Source organism: Sander lucioperca, chromosome 10 (assembly GCF_008315115.2).
Source record: "Sander lucioperca isolate FBNREF2018 chromosome 10, SLUC_FBN_1.2, whole genome shotgun sequence".
NCBI classification, from domain to species: domain Eukaryota; kingdom Metazoa; phylum Chordata; class Actinopteri; order Perciformes; family Percidae; genus Sander; species Sander lucioperca.
The window spans coordinates 24182755-24198243 of NC_050182.1; the positions used below are offsets into that span (position 1 = coordinate 24182755).

The following is a 15489-nucleotide window of genomic DNA, read 5'->3' on the forward strand; positions in this document are numbered from 1 at the left end:
ACATGTACGGCACAATTCAGATTAAGATACAAAGATAGATTTATTTAAAGTTCAGATATTAGCACAACATCTGTTATATACTGCTCAACATGGATTGCTCAGTGAATAAATTGTTCTGTTTGGCTATACAATTCAGTGTAGGATAAAGGTGCTGTGGAATGACACGTCCTCAGTCTGTCTGAGAGTGACTGATTCATCACTGAATCTGCAGGCCAAGACTGGAATTATAATAGTTCACTTGGCTGAGGCAGACTGAAACAAGGTGTGTCCTGTTTTCTCTGACAGTAATGAATAATGCTGGTATGATGGGGTTCAAAAGAACGTTAATGAGGCTGTGAAAAGCCTGTCAAAGAAGTAGCAGGGGTCTGGTCTATAAGGAACTGCAAACTTCCCTGGCTTTGGTATTGTTCTTTCTCTAATATTATATAATACTATTTTCTTTATTTGCCAAGTACATTACACATTTTAGGAATGCATCCTCTGCATTTAACCCATCCAAACTAATTAGCCCTTAATGATAAGGGCACTTGCAGGAGTTACCTAGCACGCATGTCTTTATGGTGGGGGAAACCGTAGCACTTGGAGAGAAAACCCAGGCGAACCCGGGGAGACTCCACTCAGAAAGGCCCTGCAAGGACCGGTGATCCAGTACTCAGCAGTGCCTACTGGCTGTGAGGCAGCAGTGCCAACCATTGAGTCACCGTGCTGTCCCATAACATTTAAATAAAGAAGACTAGAACTGTTTTAACAATGTAACCAGGAACTACTATTAAAACATTACCAGTTAACTTTAATGGCACGGATGAATAGTTACTTCCCTGTGCTAAAAAAAAACTAATGTTTGGAATGTTTTAACATATCTTGTAATGGTGACTGATGACAATAACAGAAATAGATTAGCTTAATTGGCCTTAACTATATATGATAGAGTAGGCACGATGTATAAAACAGTTTGTACAACAGTAGATACTATTTGGTACAAAATGCAGTCGAAAACACTCAAATCATGAATGCATGTTGTATAATAAAAAGTAATAAGTCCAGTATGAAATCATAAAATATTCCCCAACATTTCTAAAGATATACTGTACAGTATAGTGATACTAAAGAAAAAATACTCTTATTCCCTTTCTTGCCGGTCGTCTCATCTAACTGTACAACAAAGCCAATAGGCTAATTCCTAAAATGTCTTATTATTCCTTTAAAAAACAAACATTTACATATACATGTGCCTCTATGAACCATTTGATCCGTCGCTCTCAGTAGTTTGACCATCTTTTCAGCAAGTATTTGGCAGGACGAGAAGGAGAGTGCTCAGTGCTTTCTGTGAAATAAAACTGCTGGCTATAGCACCGTGTCATGCTTTGAGGCTGCCTGTGAGTGACTCTCTAAAGAGAACAATACTTGGTTTCATGCGCTTCTTGTTCCACTTGGCACGTGTTGCAGAACTACTGAATGCCGTACTTTGTCTCCAGCTCCTCGGCTGCACGTCCCAGGTGCATCTTTCTCAGTTCCTCCAACAACTCCTGCAACAAGGGGGAGTGCAGCATTCTACCTCGTCCTCCTCCACCTGCACGTGACCCTCTCTCAGCCCACACTCTTAGCATCTGGTAGTGAGCCTCGCGGCAGGATCGGTGATCCAGTTCTGCTTGTTCGATCTCTGTATCCTTCACACCGAGAGAACGCACCAGCTGCTTTACCTGCAGCACAGGAACCAGATCCAGCACTGTGTAGATCAGGTCAGGGACTGCAGAAGGGAGTCAGGAGAAGGGAGGGGGGTGTTGAGGAGAAGAGATAAGAGTTAATACAATAGTGTTCTGTATGTGTGAGCCGAAATACACTGGACTGTTGGTCAGGAGCATGTGCTGCTATGCCCAGTATCAAATACACTCACTCTTGACTTCCAGGGGGACACAGTCAGGCAGATTGTATTGCTCCTGTTCACTCACAGGACTTTGGGGAACAGCCTTGGCAGTCATGTTGTCTGAAGGTTCCTCGATGTGGAACAGGGCTCGCTATGAGAACAAGGGCAGATTAAATGTTATTGACTGTAGAGGTACACATCTGGCAGAGAAAAGTAACCACCGACAGTTAGATCAGTGTACCTCGCATGAGTCCACAGAGACGTCAGCTGGTTGACAGTACGGTTTCAGCAACTTCTTTTTGGTAGTCCGTTTTGTAACAATGTAGGTGATGAGAACCAACAGCACCAGCAATATCACAGCCATAACTGCAACTCCAGCAATGATCTTGATAAGATATCCATCTTCAGGCAGAGGAGCTTCATAAGGATCCGAAGGGACACATAGGGAACAAAACATGAGTTAAAAAAGCAATGTTTTTCGACAGTCTAATTATTTTGCTATTAAACCTAACAAAGAACCCACATCTAAAAAACGCTACAGCTGAATACCTAACCAACTCACAAAATTGTTCTAATCACATCTGTGAAGCAGGAATATACAGGATTTCTGCAGGGTTCACAAAGTTAAATTCAAGACTTCCAAGACTTTAAAATCTCTTAAATTACACATTTCTACATACTTTCGTGATACCATACTTTTATGAAATTATGACTGAAAACCAGTAAACTCAAATTAATACGACCCGGATAAGTGCCAGCAAATGGATGGATGGACTGACCAATTAAAAATGATTAACTAAATTGTGTTTATTTATTTATTTATTTTTGCTATGATTTTGGCTATTATAATACTATTAGCTTCATAGCTACTGTGGCTAGATAAGGAGTTGCTACAGGTCTGATGGTGCCGACTGAAACTCCCCAAAAAAGCATGAACAGCTTTGTGCGAGGCCAATGCACTGTTGCAACACTAATATTACTGCCAACGGCAAGGATGTAGGTTTGGTTTAGCTTTGGTGGGGACATTTTTTTTGTTAAATGGGTAATTCAAGGTATTTACACACACAAATAGCTTGATATATATCTTATATAATTTGGCTAAAACAGGACATGTTCCATAAACATATTTCATATTTTACTGATAAAAATTAATTTGAAACTAAAATTAATAATTAAAAAAATACACATCATATGTAAACCACAGAATAATACCAGATCTTAATTCATGGTGTATTAACTCTTAAAAGCTGGCCTGATGATCATATCCCTGTCACAAGTGCTCACCTTTTGCAGTAGGAGGTGAACATTGAAGTGTGCACTCAGCGGTACAACTGTGGAGCAAAGAGAGGGTGTTTCACAAATTGAGGTGGAAGTAACACATCTTAAGAGGAAGTAATTAACACAAAGGCCGTTTTTAACTTCAGCAAGCAAACAATTGCACGTTGTTGAAAATGGTACTAATAGAAAGAAAGATAATGCTTCATCTCACTTCATCTGTCACAGTTACTACTAATGGCTACCTTAAGAATGCAGCTAAAGATTATGGGCTGTAGGTTCCTCTGGGCTCCCCTTCTTTTTCCTCTTTTATCTGTGACAAATATCTGCCTGTCCACCTACTTAACAATTCACTCAACAAATAACTGGACACATTCCTCACTGAAATTAAGAGATGTTTGAGCCCTACCCTGATAAGAGCTGATTGGATGCCCCATGTATATTTTTTACTAATGATTCCCCTTTCAAATGCCTACGTAAGCAGTTTTGGTTTTGTCTAACCAAGAAGACCTTGGCCAAATGTAACCTCTTCACAACATTGTTTATGTTTGTGTAGTCTATATCCACAACGTTCCACTTCCGGGATTGGCTCGTTGCCGTCACTCTTTTCAGCCATTCAACCAGTCCATTATCTTCCGTTTTGTTTGTGTTGGAATTTTAAACTCCGGTCGATTTATGAGGACTATGGTTAACTGCTCCTCAGATCTCTGCAAGGTAAATCAAGACAGCTAGCTACACTAGCTGTCCAATCTGAGTTTTCTGTTGCATGACTAAAACAACTTTTGAACATTTACGTTCCACCAAAACAAGTTCCTTCCCGAGGCTATTTTGAAGCAGCACCATGGCTTTTCCTGGTGCTTAGTACGTGCGATTGTGATTGGTTTAAAGAAATACCAATAAACCAGAGCACATTTTTCTCCCATCCCGGAATGCTTTGTGGGCTAACCAGACCTTCCTCCGTGGCGCTGTGGAAGGTCTGGCAAAGTGAGACTAATGTTAGTGTAGATTTCAACCACTGTTTCAAATCAACAACAATCTTTTAGACACAATGTATCCAAAAGATTGATCAATATCTATTGTTTTCATCCAGATATTTTAGGGGTCCTCTCTCAGTAAACCAAGCTGTACATTTAGCAAATGGCTACTCGTTTAGTAAATGTTAAAATGTCAGCAATCCAGTTTTAGTGTCTCGTAACTTCTCTCTTTTGTTGCCAACAAATGGAAAGATTTAACAAAGTCGGAAGTGCGCTGCAAGTTTCAATTCACCAAACCAACTTCCCCATTAACAACTTTAAATTAAAACAGTGCCAAAGAGCAGGATGGGAACAATGTGTGTACCAAAAGCTCATATACATTAGTATACTCACTTCTTACATGGCTCACACTTGCCCTTGACTCTGTAGTAGTTCTCTTTACATTCACACACAGTGTTTTTCTCTGGTGTACCTGTGCACAAGAATATGAGCCACAGAATGAATAAAGAAAAGGATTTTACATAGACATAACTGAGTATTAGTAAAGTTCATAGCATTGCCAGATCTTAAGACTTACATGTCTGTCTTTCCTTTTCATCCTGTCTACACTGTGAACATCTCCGACACTCGTATGTTTCTGAGTCAATGTTAGACTTGTAATAACCATCCTCACATTTACAAATCGTGTTTTTGTCTGATTGACATGATGATACCTCCTCTTCATGCTTTGATGCTGAGGAAGAGTTTAAAAGGGAGAAACAGTGAACAAAGAAGACCATAACCTGATACAACACTGACAAATCAAAGAGGTGAAACTGATTTAGAAAAAGGTAATGTTGCTCCACCTTTGCAGCGTCTGCAACTTCTGCAGTTGGGGGAGTAGTTCGGCTCGTCCATGTATTGGTCATCAGGACATGTTGTGCAGTTACTTCTTTGACCCTCAGCATGACACTTTTCTACAAGCTTAAAACCTGGAAAACATGAACATCACGTGTAAACACAGTTAACACTTTGCAGAATGGATTTAATCGAAGAAGAAAAAATCGGCCTGTGTGATATTTCCATAAATAAGAATGCTACTGTGAATCATGTGAGGTGTGCAGGAGGCCATACAGTACCTGCTAAGCATTTGTTGCAACAAATTCCCTTTTCAGTGGGATAGTCACCAAGTGGACACTTCTGCTCCTCTGAAGGTTGTAACAATGTCAGAGTGGGGATGAACATGCACTGTAACATAGAATATACAATGAATGCAACAAAACAAGACAGTTTTTCATGAATTCAAGTACAATATTTAGTGTATCACTTCATGTTTTTCTCACCATAAGGAGCAGTATTGTGCCAACAGGGGCTTTTATGTCCCATCTTCCTCTGTGCCCAGCTCCCTCCATATCTTACAGGTTTAGCTCAATCCATCGGAGGCCACCTGCAAGGAAAACAATGTGTCAAACACCTCTAACAGCCATGGTAATAGTGATATAATTTAAAGGCATTGTGCAATCTATTGCTGAGTCCATCTTTTGCTAAATGATGGACAGACAATAAGCTCTGGGCCCACACACTACTAATGAATGCCTTAAATGTACAATGAAATCAAGATGAATTCATATTTATAATATCATAGGTAAAAACAACTAAGACTTAGTATAATGTTGTTTTTTTAATTTACCACCAAAAAAATGCTGTATAAACAATCATGGGCCTATGATGATACTTTCATCTAGCACCACCAACAGGCCACAGTTTGTTGTACAAAGCAGGTCATGGCAGGTTACCAATTCCCATGAGGCTTAGCTGTACTTTGACATTAATGCATAACATGCACACAAGCATTCATGATTAGAGTGTTACTGACTGCTGTGTATACAAAACTAATGCACTGTATCTTATTCATGAAGCTTTATCAACTTTCTTTTGAAATATAAACCTAAATACAGTCATGTTCACAAAACCCTGTTAGGGGGGACCCGGGGCAAAAATGAAATGCTGGGCTCCAATATTGGCCCCATAACACCACAGTCCTCCCATTCTCCACTTCACTGCCTGACCCCAGGTTTGCTGATTCATGTGGTATTTTGCTTAAACACAAAGTACTCAAAGATAAAGCAGGACCCACTTTAGTGCCTTTAACATTTCAGTTGATATTGTGCTTTGGTGCATATTCTTAAAGTTTTAAATAAACAAATGCCAGGGCCCTGGGGCCAGTTAGTAGCTAATTGAGCCTTGATTACACCTGTGGCTGAAAACATATAGCTTTATATCTGACAAAAGTTGATGCACAGCTGAGCCTGACAGAATGAGTCTGAGATGTCCTAAAATGACCAGAGTAAAGAAGTTAAAATACTCTGATTTGACTTTGGTAACAACGTGGCCTTTACTCAGGCGCTGACTCAGGTTATATTTTAGAAGAACAGCAGTTTTCTCAATATATTTCCATAAATCAATAATGTTTTCTGGTGAGTAAATAAAAGTCTTGTGTGCATAATTTAAGTTGTTTAAAAATGAAATCTATCCAAACAGCATTAAATAACTCATGACCCTCAGCCTGATTACGTTAAAGGGTCAATTCACCCAAATTACAAATGATGCGTTTCCGAATTCATGGTATCTAACCTGTCGTTAGCTTTAGATTTAGCTGTTGTTGTTGTTGTTGTTGTTGTTGCTGCTGCTGCCAACACAACAAAATGGAGGTCAATGGAATTTAACTTGAGGTGTTGATTATTAATCAGGATCATACATACACTTTGTGATGGACAAGTTTTTCTTGGAACCACTTTCTGACAAAGTCCAAATGAAAACAGTTGACAGATCTGCGGATTAATTTGAGTTATATTATATTACATTGAGGAGGGGGCTGAAGTTTCAGAGGTGGTTTTCTCAACACATAAGCAGCACAAAACTATCTGCAAGATCAGCTAGAGGTAAACAAGAAACTGTTTATTTATTTGATATTTGGATAAAAAGTAAAAGCCACTGTATTTTATTTTTTTGCTAAATATCATATTACCCTTATACTGAGATGTAACGAATTTGAGATTAAAGGCAAACTCTTTGCATATTTTTTCATTGAATTGGGTCATTTAAGGTTGTCTCTAAAAATGTTAAATAGACATGGATTCTCCTCTGCCATAAATAACCCTTTGTAAGTAATTGCAGGTGATTCAACACACATTAAAGAAAAATGCATTTTAATTTATTATACTTTACGGAATATGTAGCTCGAGAAGAAATAAACAATTAATTGGTCTACAGCCAATTTAAAAAAACGACTCTTGCATATTTCTTCGCCACTTGTTTGTCTTGTTTGCCAGCTTCGCCCTCACTTCCTTGTCGCACTGAAACGCTAAGATTTAACTTGAATGTTTAACTTTAAAACCTTCAAAACTCAACCTGGCGACTTACGTGTTCACAGAAAACGTTGAGGTATACGAACTAAATCAGTATTTTACTGTTTTTCTTTCTTGTCTCATGGTTTCGGTTTACGCCCACCACAGCCTCAAGTCTGATATGAATCTCCCCTTCCCACACACTCACATGTAGAGCTATATAACCGTCACTTACCTGGACAACTACTGTCACACCGAGCGATACCTCTTTTACTTCAGGTCCATATATCGACATTAATGTAGATTTAATTCAATATAACTATGTATATTGTCTTTTACCGAAGGTTGAGCGACTGTGCCATTGCCCCTTTCGGCTAAGCACCAGCGTAGGCGGACTAAACGGGAAATAGCTGCGTCACGAGACCATTTCAAGGAATTGTGAGTGAGGCAGAGCTGGCAAGAAACAGCCGATCTGCAGGAAAAAAATACCAAAACCTGTAGGTTGTAATACACACAGGTGAGTCTGCAGGCGAATCACTGTCAGAGGATTATATCTCAAAATATAGAAGATAGATACTGGTGCATGGCAGCTCGCACACATCCATCACAACATTATATATATATATATATATATATATATATATATATATATATATATATATATATATATATATATATATATATATATATATATATATATATATATATTAAATGAAAAGAAAAGTACAGTATAGATATATATAAATAATGACCAAAGAATGTGCAAATGTTTAAGGTATAAAGAATATGTGCAATGTGCAGAGATAATAATAAAAAAATGTGATGTTAATGTAATGCATTGGGTCAGATGTGGAGACTCTATGTTATTGCAGAGGAGCAACTTGAATATGTACCTTTAATTGTCAAATTGAGTACATTTTAAGGTATTCAGTCAGGGGCACTTAATGGACACTCAAAAAGACATTTTATAGATTTATATGATAACTGTATGCATTTCTAATCAATTAATAGGTCTTTAAAAAAAACATGAAATCCTCAAATTAAAGCTATTAGGAGGATCAAATAAAGGTTAAATCACCTTTATTGTAGGTCCATTCCTGTATAGAGTAAGTGCAGACAATGAAGTAAGAATAACTTAATGCACTGTAATTACAGGCACCATAATTATACTATAGGCTGGTATGTGATTCAGCGGGCCAGCAGACTGTAGCCTCACGTGACTTTGCTGGTACAGTTCATGAAAGAGCTCAGTCAGCAGAGCAAGACAAGTGCTTCCTCAGAAAACCCACATCCTTCCTTCCTCTACTCCCCTCTCTCTCTCTCTCTCTCTCTCTCTCTCTCTCTCTCTCTCTCTCTCTCTCTCTCTTAGGTTCCATGCAGAGAAATAGTCAAATTCTTACAGCAGATTTTGCATACAGACATTTAAGTAGTCTTTTCTTATGTGCATGTGCAAACAATCACACTGGTGAGATTAATACAGCCTGTGAGGAGAGATTTGTTTGTGCATGTAGTTTCAAGCCAAGTAAAAAAATACATTTTGTTTATTATCCATTTACTTCATCACAACAACCTCAACATGTTCCTGGCAAGTTCTAATCATACTAATTCTTTCGGTCAAGCAGCCTAATACCGAAACCTCAAGATAAGGATGACCAGGTTTGCTCTAAGTCAGTTCAGAGTGATTTGAATGCTCAGTCATCTCTCTTCCAGTCATTCCTGTACTCTGTTTGAGTAGTGCCGAAAGCCACACTGGGGCCACAGAGGCAGTCCCTTTATGATACTGCCTCGTCATATGTAGGCCCTGTTTCACAGTTGACACAAAGTCACGTGGTGTGGCCTGGTTTTTGTGAAAAAATAACGAAGATGGTGAGAAGAGTACACAACATCTAAATGGTGAATGTGACAAGATGAAAATAAGCTGCCATGTAAGTGTCAACTCAGTTTTAGATGAGGATGTTTCTGAAGTGGAGACTGTTTGAATAAACACAGAGACAATGGCAGTGAATAAAAATAAGTGTTTGGGGAAAGATATTCACACAAATGCAGATTAGCTGGTCATCACTAATCAAGTAATAACACAAAAAAGTTCTCACACTTACAAAGTTTTTACTGTAATAGAAGGGATTTCCCAAAGCCTCATCACTCTGTTCACTGCAGCATTTAACTCTCTTTTTTTATTTTTTATTTTAAAGATAATTTTTTGGGCATTTTAGGCCCTCGTTTATATAGGACAGCTGAAGACATGAAAGGGGAGAGAGAGGGGGAATGACACACAGCAAAGGGCCGCAGGTCAGAGCCGAACCCAGGGCCGCTGCGTCGAGGAGAAAACCTCTATATATGGGCGAACGTTCTACCAGGTGAGCTACCCAGACGCCCAGCATTTTACTCTCATCTGGACAATTTAAGCCCCAGTGGACAGATAATCATCTAAGCTACCACACAGAAAGTATTACACACAAGCAATGCAGTTAGGAGTAATTCAAACATACAGTATGTGACTTGTCACTATCTGAAGGTAGACATATGTCAGATCATTCACACAGTAATATCTTGATATTTGAATTTTCACATGCATAAGATAAGAAAACTGTTACTTTTGGTATTGTTAATTGTATTGCTCACTCCTGTGTGCCATTTCTTGGAATTTGTATCTCCTCAACATGAATGACCTTGTCATTCAAGTCTGAGAAAAAGAGGCACAGACGGATTTAAGAAAGAAAGAAAGAGAGATTGTTTTTTTCAGCCAAAAGATTGATTTTGGGTGAAACGAGAGAGATGGTTCCTGTGGAAAAAAAGTGGAGGCTGAAGGAGCGTATGTTTTTGTGCACAGAGCCAGGGGGGTCGCAGCAAAAGACAGACAGGATGAGAGAGTAGAGCAGAGAGATTTCATCGACATCGTCAAAATGTACAGCTTTCATAATGAGTCATCGCTGACATTTTATGAATAATCCCCTGACACACTTCTGGTCCCCTGCTCATTCTCACACTCAGAGGGTCCCAGGTTACACCTTGTCTCACCAGCTCGTCCGCAGTAAGTAAAGACTGTAAGCAAGACGTTTTCAGCCGTAGCTGTCAGTCAAACCTGTGATATAATGTTGGAAAGGTGTTTGTGTTAATACAAGGCTGATTTTCTCTATCAGTACTATTGTATTTTATCTGAAGTGTGTGTACAGTATACTGTGTAGCTTCACTGCCAAAATCTGTGTCTATTATTATGACTTGTGTAAATGCTATAACAAGCGCATAACAAAGATGCATGTTCTGTAAGTGTGTGTAAGTGTCTGTTTGTTAGTATATATATCTCTATCTCTATCACTGTCAGAGGATTATATCTCAAAATATAGAAGATAGATACTGGTGCATGGCAGCTCGCACACATCCATCACAACATTATATATATATAAAACACTAGATACTGTACACGCTACATGCTAGAGGAGAATACAGGCAGCAGTCTCTCAGCATAAGACAAGAAGAAGAAATGTTCTTTTTCTTCAGACTATAAAAATACCTAGAATCTAGAATGAGTGTAGAAAAAACTTTAGTAATAAGTCATTTACATCCAAGGACTTTTATATATATATATATATATATATATATATATATATATATATGATCAAATAAATCATTGTTTTCCCACAACCTTGTCTTTCTGCTCATCCTCCTTCTCTTCTTCCCAGATGCAGCCACTCTGTTTTTTTGCTTTTACTTTCCTGGTCAGTCTCTCTTTCCTCTCTGCTGTGCTTTCCATAGACTGCAATGAAAGAGAATACGAATGGCCAGTGGAACAACCCAACTTATGCTGTGGCAAATGTCCACCAGGTACAATGACTTCTTTTCATCTTAATAGATTTCATAGTTTTGATACAAACAGGTTATAACTGTAAAGTACTGTTTTTATTCCAGGCAAACATGTGGTTCGGCGTTCAGAGACAACTTGTGAAATTGAGTGTGAATCTTGCACAAAGGAACTGTTCAATGAAAAGTACAACGTAAAAATGGCCTGCGACTATTGTGAAAATTGCGATAAACGTGAGTAATATTCAACAGCTTTTGTCTGGTTGTGTTAAGTTTGTGTGAGACCTGCACTGTGTGAAGATCCTACTTATAGACGTACAACAGAAACCAGACTCTAAAGCCACTGCTCACAGAGACTCAATAATGGTGTAAAGGGGTGAATTATTGCTCATACAGGAGATTTGAAGCCTCCTTTACTTTGTTATCTGATAATGTATCATAACCCAGATGCATGTTTAATATGGTTGTTAGAATAGACTGTATAATTATTAGATATACAGGTTGAAGAAGAATGCAAGATATCTTAAAACTGAAACAGAAACAGAGCAGTAATCCATGTGGATTAAACATTACTATAGAAATACTATCTGTCATCCCCCTCATCTGTGATACATTGTGGTTCCCTGTTTATTTTGTGTGTGTCATGTCTTTTGAGCATGATATGATGAGTGAGTCATCATTTCTCTGGAGTTGTGGCCAGTCCAGTTACAGCATAAGGTTTTGTGCTGTAACTGTGTGTTTAGTTGTTACTCAACTCTGTCTGTAAATAATGATTTCAGAGAAGTTTAAACTATATAGAGACCTAAGGTCACATATGCAAGGGGATTTCCCATTCTGTGTGTCATGGTGGGATACAGTCAGAGAGAGATTAAAAGGAGGGGCGATTGGGGGGTCTGAGAACCCCTCCATGAACTAGCTCAGAAGATTATTAGGGTGGGATTCTGCAGCAGTATCTACACCAGCATCAGTAGCACAGCCCACCATTTGTGGTAAAGACAGGAGGTTCAAAAAGTGTAGACCATCGTCATGTCGGTGGAAAAAAAAGAAAAACATAAAAAGGTGGTAAACATCGGAAAGAGCAGCAGACACTAAAATGTCATATTCTATGGTATTACTCAGGTCTGTGCCCTGCTACAGGTGAGGAAAACAGCCTGTTGTGCTTATTTTTAAATGTCACTGTGGAAAACACAGAAGGGAGAGAAAGTATGTGATTCTCAGTCTGAATTTTGACTTTTATGTGTGCACCAAGATGCTCTCTATATATATCGTAATCAAAGGGTTATCATATTTTGATCTATCTAATGTTACAGTGCAGCTGTAAACAAACCTTTTACAGTCTGACATTACACTGGGGGTATAAAGATGGGTGTTCAAAATGTCAAAACACCTTTAATCCTACACATGCAGGGGCTTTATACTAATTACCGACTATGGAAACTAATTCAGGTGGAAATGATTCAACCCACACAAAAAACTCACTGCTCTTGCAATACAACAGTATTAATATTTTTTTTGGTTATACTTTGGTCTCAATCAGGGTGTTAACGCTATGCAAGGATTTAGATGTGCAAACAGTGTCAAAGGAGGTACATATTTTCAACTTTTGTACTAATATTGTCCTACAGTAAAACAATTCCAGTTTTCAAACACCAGTTACTGCGTATAACTATTTATGACTGTCATTGTTGTAGTTTTATAAACTATGTTGTACTGGTTTTATAAAACAAATGTTATTTAATGACTATGGCTCCATGGGAGTAGTTAGAGTAGGTGTTTGTTAATTTGTGAATCTATGTTAAAGTAGGCACATTAAAGCATTCTGTAAAAAAGTAAAATGTTTCATCAAAGTGAAATACTGCTTTCACTGAGAAATGTGAAAGCAGCAAATGTGTCTGTCTCTAAAGAATATGTATCAAAAGTGGTAATATAACCGCCCTATGACTTAAAACCAGAATCTTTACCTGTTGTGCCGTTTGTGAGTAATTTCTCAGTTTCTGAGTTATGTCATGTTTTACAGGCAACCTTTGTGCATACGCGTGTGTTCGTCACACGCTAAGAGGATTATGATTACACTCTATCTTTTAATGATTGTTTTTTTGTTTTGTTTTTACAGCAAACATGGAGTACATCTCACACTGTAATGTCACTCATAACGCTGTGTGCAGATGTAAAGATGGCTACAGATGCACAGACCAATCCTGCAAACAGTGTGTGCCGATACCATCCTTCACCACCAAACCTACACTCCCTCCATCCACTACAGGTACCTGAGAGTCAGCTGTAGCATTACATTTGAAAGCTAGTATCTAATAAGGGAAGACATTTTTCTAATCTCTTCAAATGCGCATGAATGCACCATTCTTGCATAGTTTTTTTTATCAAGCTGCACAACCTAATTTTCATACAGATTTTATGAAGAAACACAAACTTTAAATATATAAAAACATGAAAAAAATAACATTTAAAATGTGTTGCTCAATAAAGTCTACATATATTATGGAAAACACTGAAACACAGTCAACACCAGGATGCAAGGTCACCATGGAACACAAATTATTACCAGAAACAACCTTTCTGGTTCAGCATCTGTCGCACCACAACCAACATTAATGATGGGTGTGGGGCAGCCATAACCACGTGAGTGCAATTGTGTGATGTCGCTGTTCTTTGAATCTATGTTGTTTTGAAACTGTCATCTATCATAAACAGCTTCACTCACTCAATTATTTGCGTTTCTTCCCCTTTGACAATGAGTGCATTGTGCTAATAACGCCTCTCCTCACTCTTGTTTGCAAATTTTAAGGTGAAAATGTCAGTGTTGTGTTCACGGTTTGTTTTTCTGCCCCAAAGAGGCCAAACAAATCTATTTATACTTATTTAAGGGACTGTAGATTCAGCTGTCAGAGATACTATGCAGACTGTGTAATCAATTCATTCAACTATAATTGTTGCACTATATAATATTTTATTCCATCTGTTTCATCAAGCAGCTCCATAAAAAATGGGGTCTTTGTTCTTATAAGGCACTTACCTAGCTACGCCCCTGTTTATCACTGCTTTAAAGAAGTTCACCAGAACTGAAACCATGGCATCATGTTGTACTGTAGCAATAGAAATAAAATGGAATCAGTTGATTGTAATTTTGGTAGTCTTTTATATGTTCTGACTTCAGTTAGCGACTGTTTGTTTACTCTGCAGTATCTATGGAGTAAGGTCACACACACACACAAGGTGACTCAAGTTAATTATAAATTGTGTTGTATGGTTTTAAATGCAGACTTACTGATTAGTGTTAAAAAATAAGGGACCTTAGAGTGAGCTCACTGACTAATCTGAACCATAAACAGTTTCCAATTTCCATTGAACTGTTACATGTGCCTGCACTGAGCTGATACGTTTTTTTCTCTTCCCCTCTAGCCCTGAAATCTGGAGCCTACCACACAGGTGAGCTCTTTCTTCAGTGAATGTTCATTTAAATCTTTCAAAAATTTCAAAAAATTTCTCTCTTACACTGTTACACATTCTTACAGATACAGTGTGGTTCCTGGTGATAATTGCCCTCCTGTGTGCAGGAATTGCACTCATTGTTGTAATAAAAATCAAGCCCTTTCTGCACTGGATCAAAGCAAAGCACAGTTAGTAGATTATTATTATTATGATTATGAAGTAGATAACCAATATACAAACACAGAAAGTACACTGAGCATAGTCTTATCATTTTATAATGTGCAAGGATTTATGTTTTTTTATCATCTAAAGTGATTATGTATTTCAATCTAATTACTAAAAAAAACTTCCACTATTCTGTTGTTGCTCAGGTTACCTTTTGGCTAAAGAACCTGTACCAGTACCACCATTCTCCGAGGACGAAGAAGTATCCAAGCCTGTCCAGGAAGTGCGAGGGAAATGTGATGTATGAATTCAAGAGCCTGAACTTGGATAAGCGAGAATTTAAGGGAAACATCTCTCTTTGCTTTGGACATTAATGATGTGGGCAAACGCCACTCGGCCCATGCTGACGAATGGAACCACAGAAAACGTTTTTTCCAAGCCTGATCCTGTTTTCTGGAAGGAATCATGACTGTTTGACATCTGTGACTTTCGGATGACAAAAGTGTTTAAAGGTCCTATGACATGCTGCTTTTTGGATGCTTTTATATAGGCCTTAGTGGTCCCCTAATACTGTATCTGAAGTCTCTTTCCTGAAATTCAGCCTTGGTGCAGATTACAGCCACTAGAGCCAGTCCCATAA

The 15489-nt window shown here is 38.3% G+C and overlaps 2 protein-coding genes across 6 annotated transcripts; one reads left to right on the forward strand and one right to left on the reverse strand.

Moving 5' to 3' along the window:
- Window positions 1–21: 21 nt before the first annotated feature.
- Window positions 22–7908, reverse strand: tnfrsf1a (tumor necrosis factor receptor superfamily, member 1a). Of its 4 annotated transcripts, none has more exons than XM_036006080.1 (10): window positions 7675–7908; window positions 5436–5539; window positions 5239–5340; window positions 4959–5091; window positions 4691–4846; window positions 4507–4585; window positions 3149–3195; window positions 2106–2281; window positions 1895–2015; window positions 22–1747 (listed from the first exon to the last, which is right to left on the reverse strand). In XM_036006080.1, the coding sequence occupies exons 2-10, from the start codon at window positions 5502–5504 to the stop codon at window positions 1449–1451; spliced, it is 1182 nt and encodes a 393-aa protein (XP_035861973.1). In that variant the 5' UTR covers window positions 5505–5539; window positions 7675–7908; the 3' UTR covers window positions 22–1448. The 4 variants fall into 4 exon arrangements, with proteins under 4 accessions (XP_035861973.1, XP_035861972.1, XP_035861974.1 ...); XM_036006079.1 differs by having other exon boundaries at window positions 4959–5089; window positions 5234–5340; XM_036006081.1 differs by having other exon boundaries at window positions 4691–4842; window positions 4958–5089; window positions 5234–5340.
- cd27 (CD27 molecule) lies at window positions 7237–15354 on the forward strand. Of its 2 annotated transcripts, XM_031299620.2 has the most exons (8): window positions 7237–7536; window positions 10431–10470; window positions 11120–11261; window positions 11346–11471; window positions 13351–13500; window positions 14655–14681; window positions 14768–14872; window positions 15056–15354. In XM_031299620.2, exons 3-8 carry the CDS (start codon window positions 11120–11122, stop codon window positions 15154–15156), a joined length of 651 nt encoding a protein of 216 aa, XP_031155480.1. In that variant the 5' UTR covers window positions 7237–7536; window positions 10431–10470; the 3' UTR covers window positions 15157–15354. The 2 variants fall into 2 exon arrangements, with proteins under 2 accessions (XP_031155480.1, XP_031155481.1); XM_031299621.2 differs by lacking the exon at window positions 7237–7536 and having other exon boundaries at window positions 9746–10470; window positions 14810–14872.
- Window positions 15355–15489: the final 135 nt, after the last annotated feature.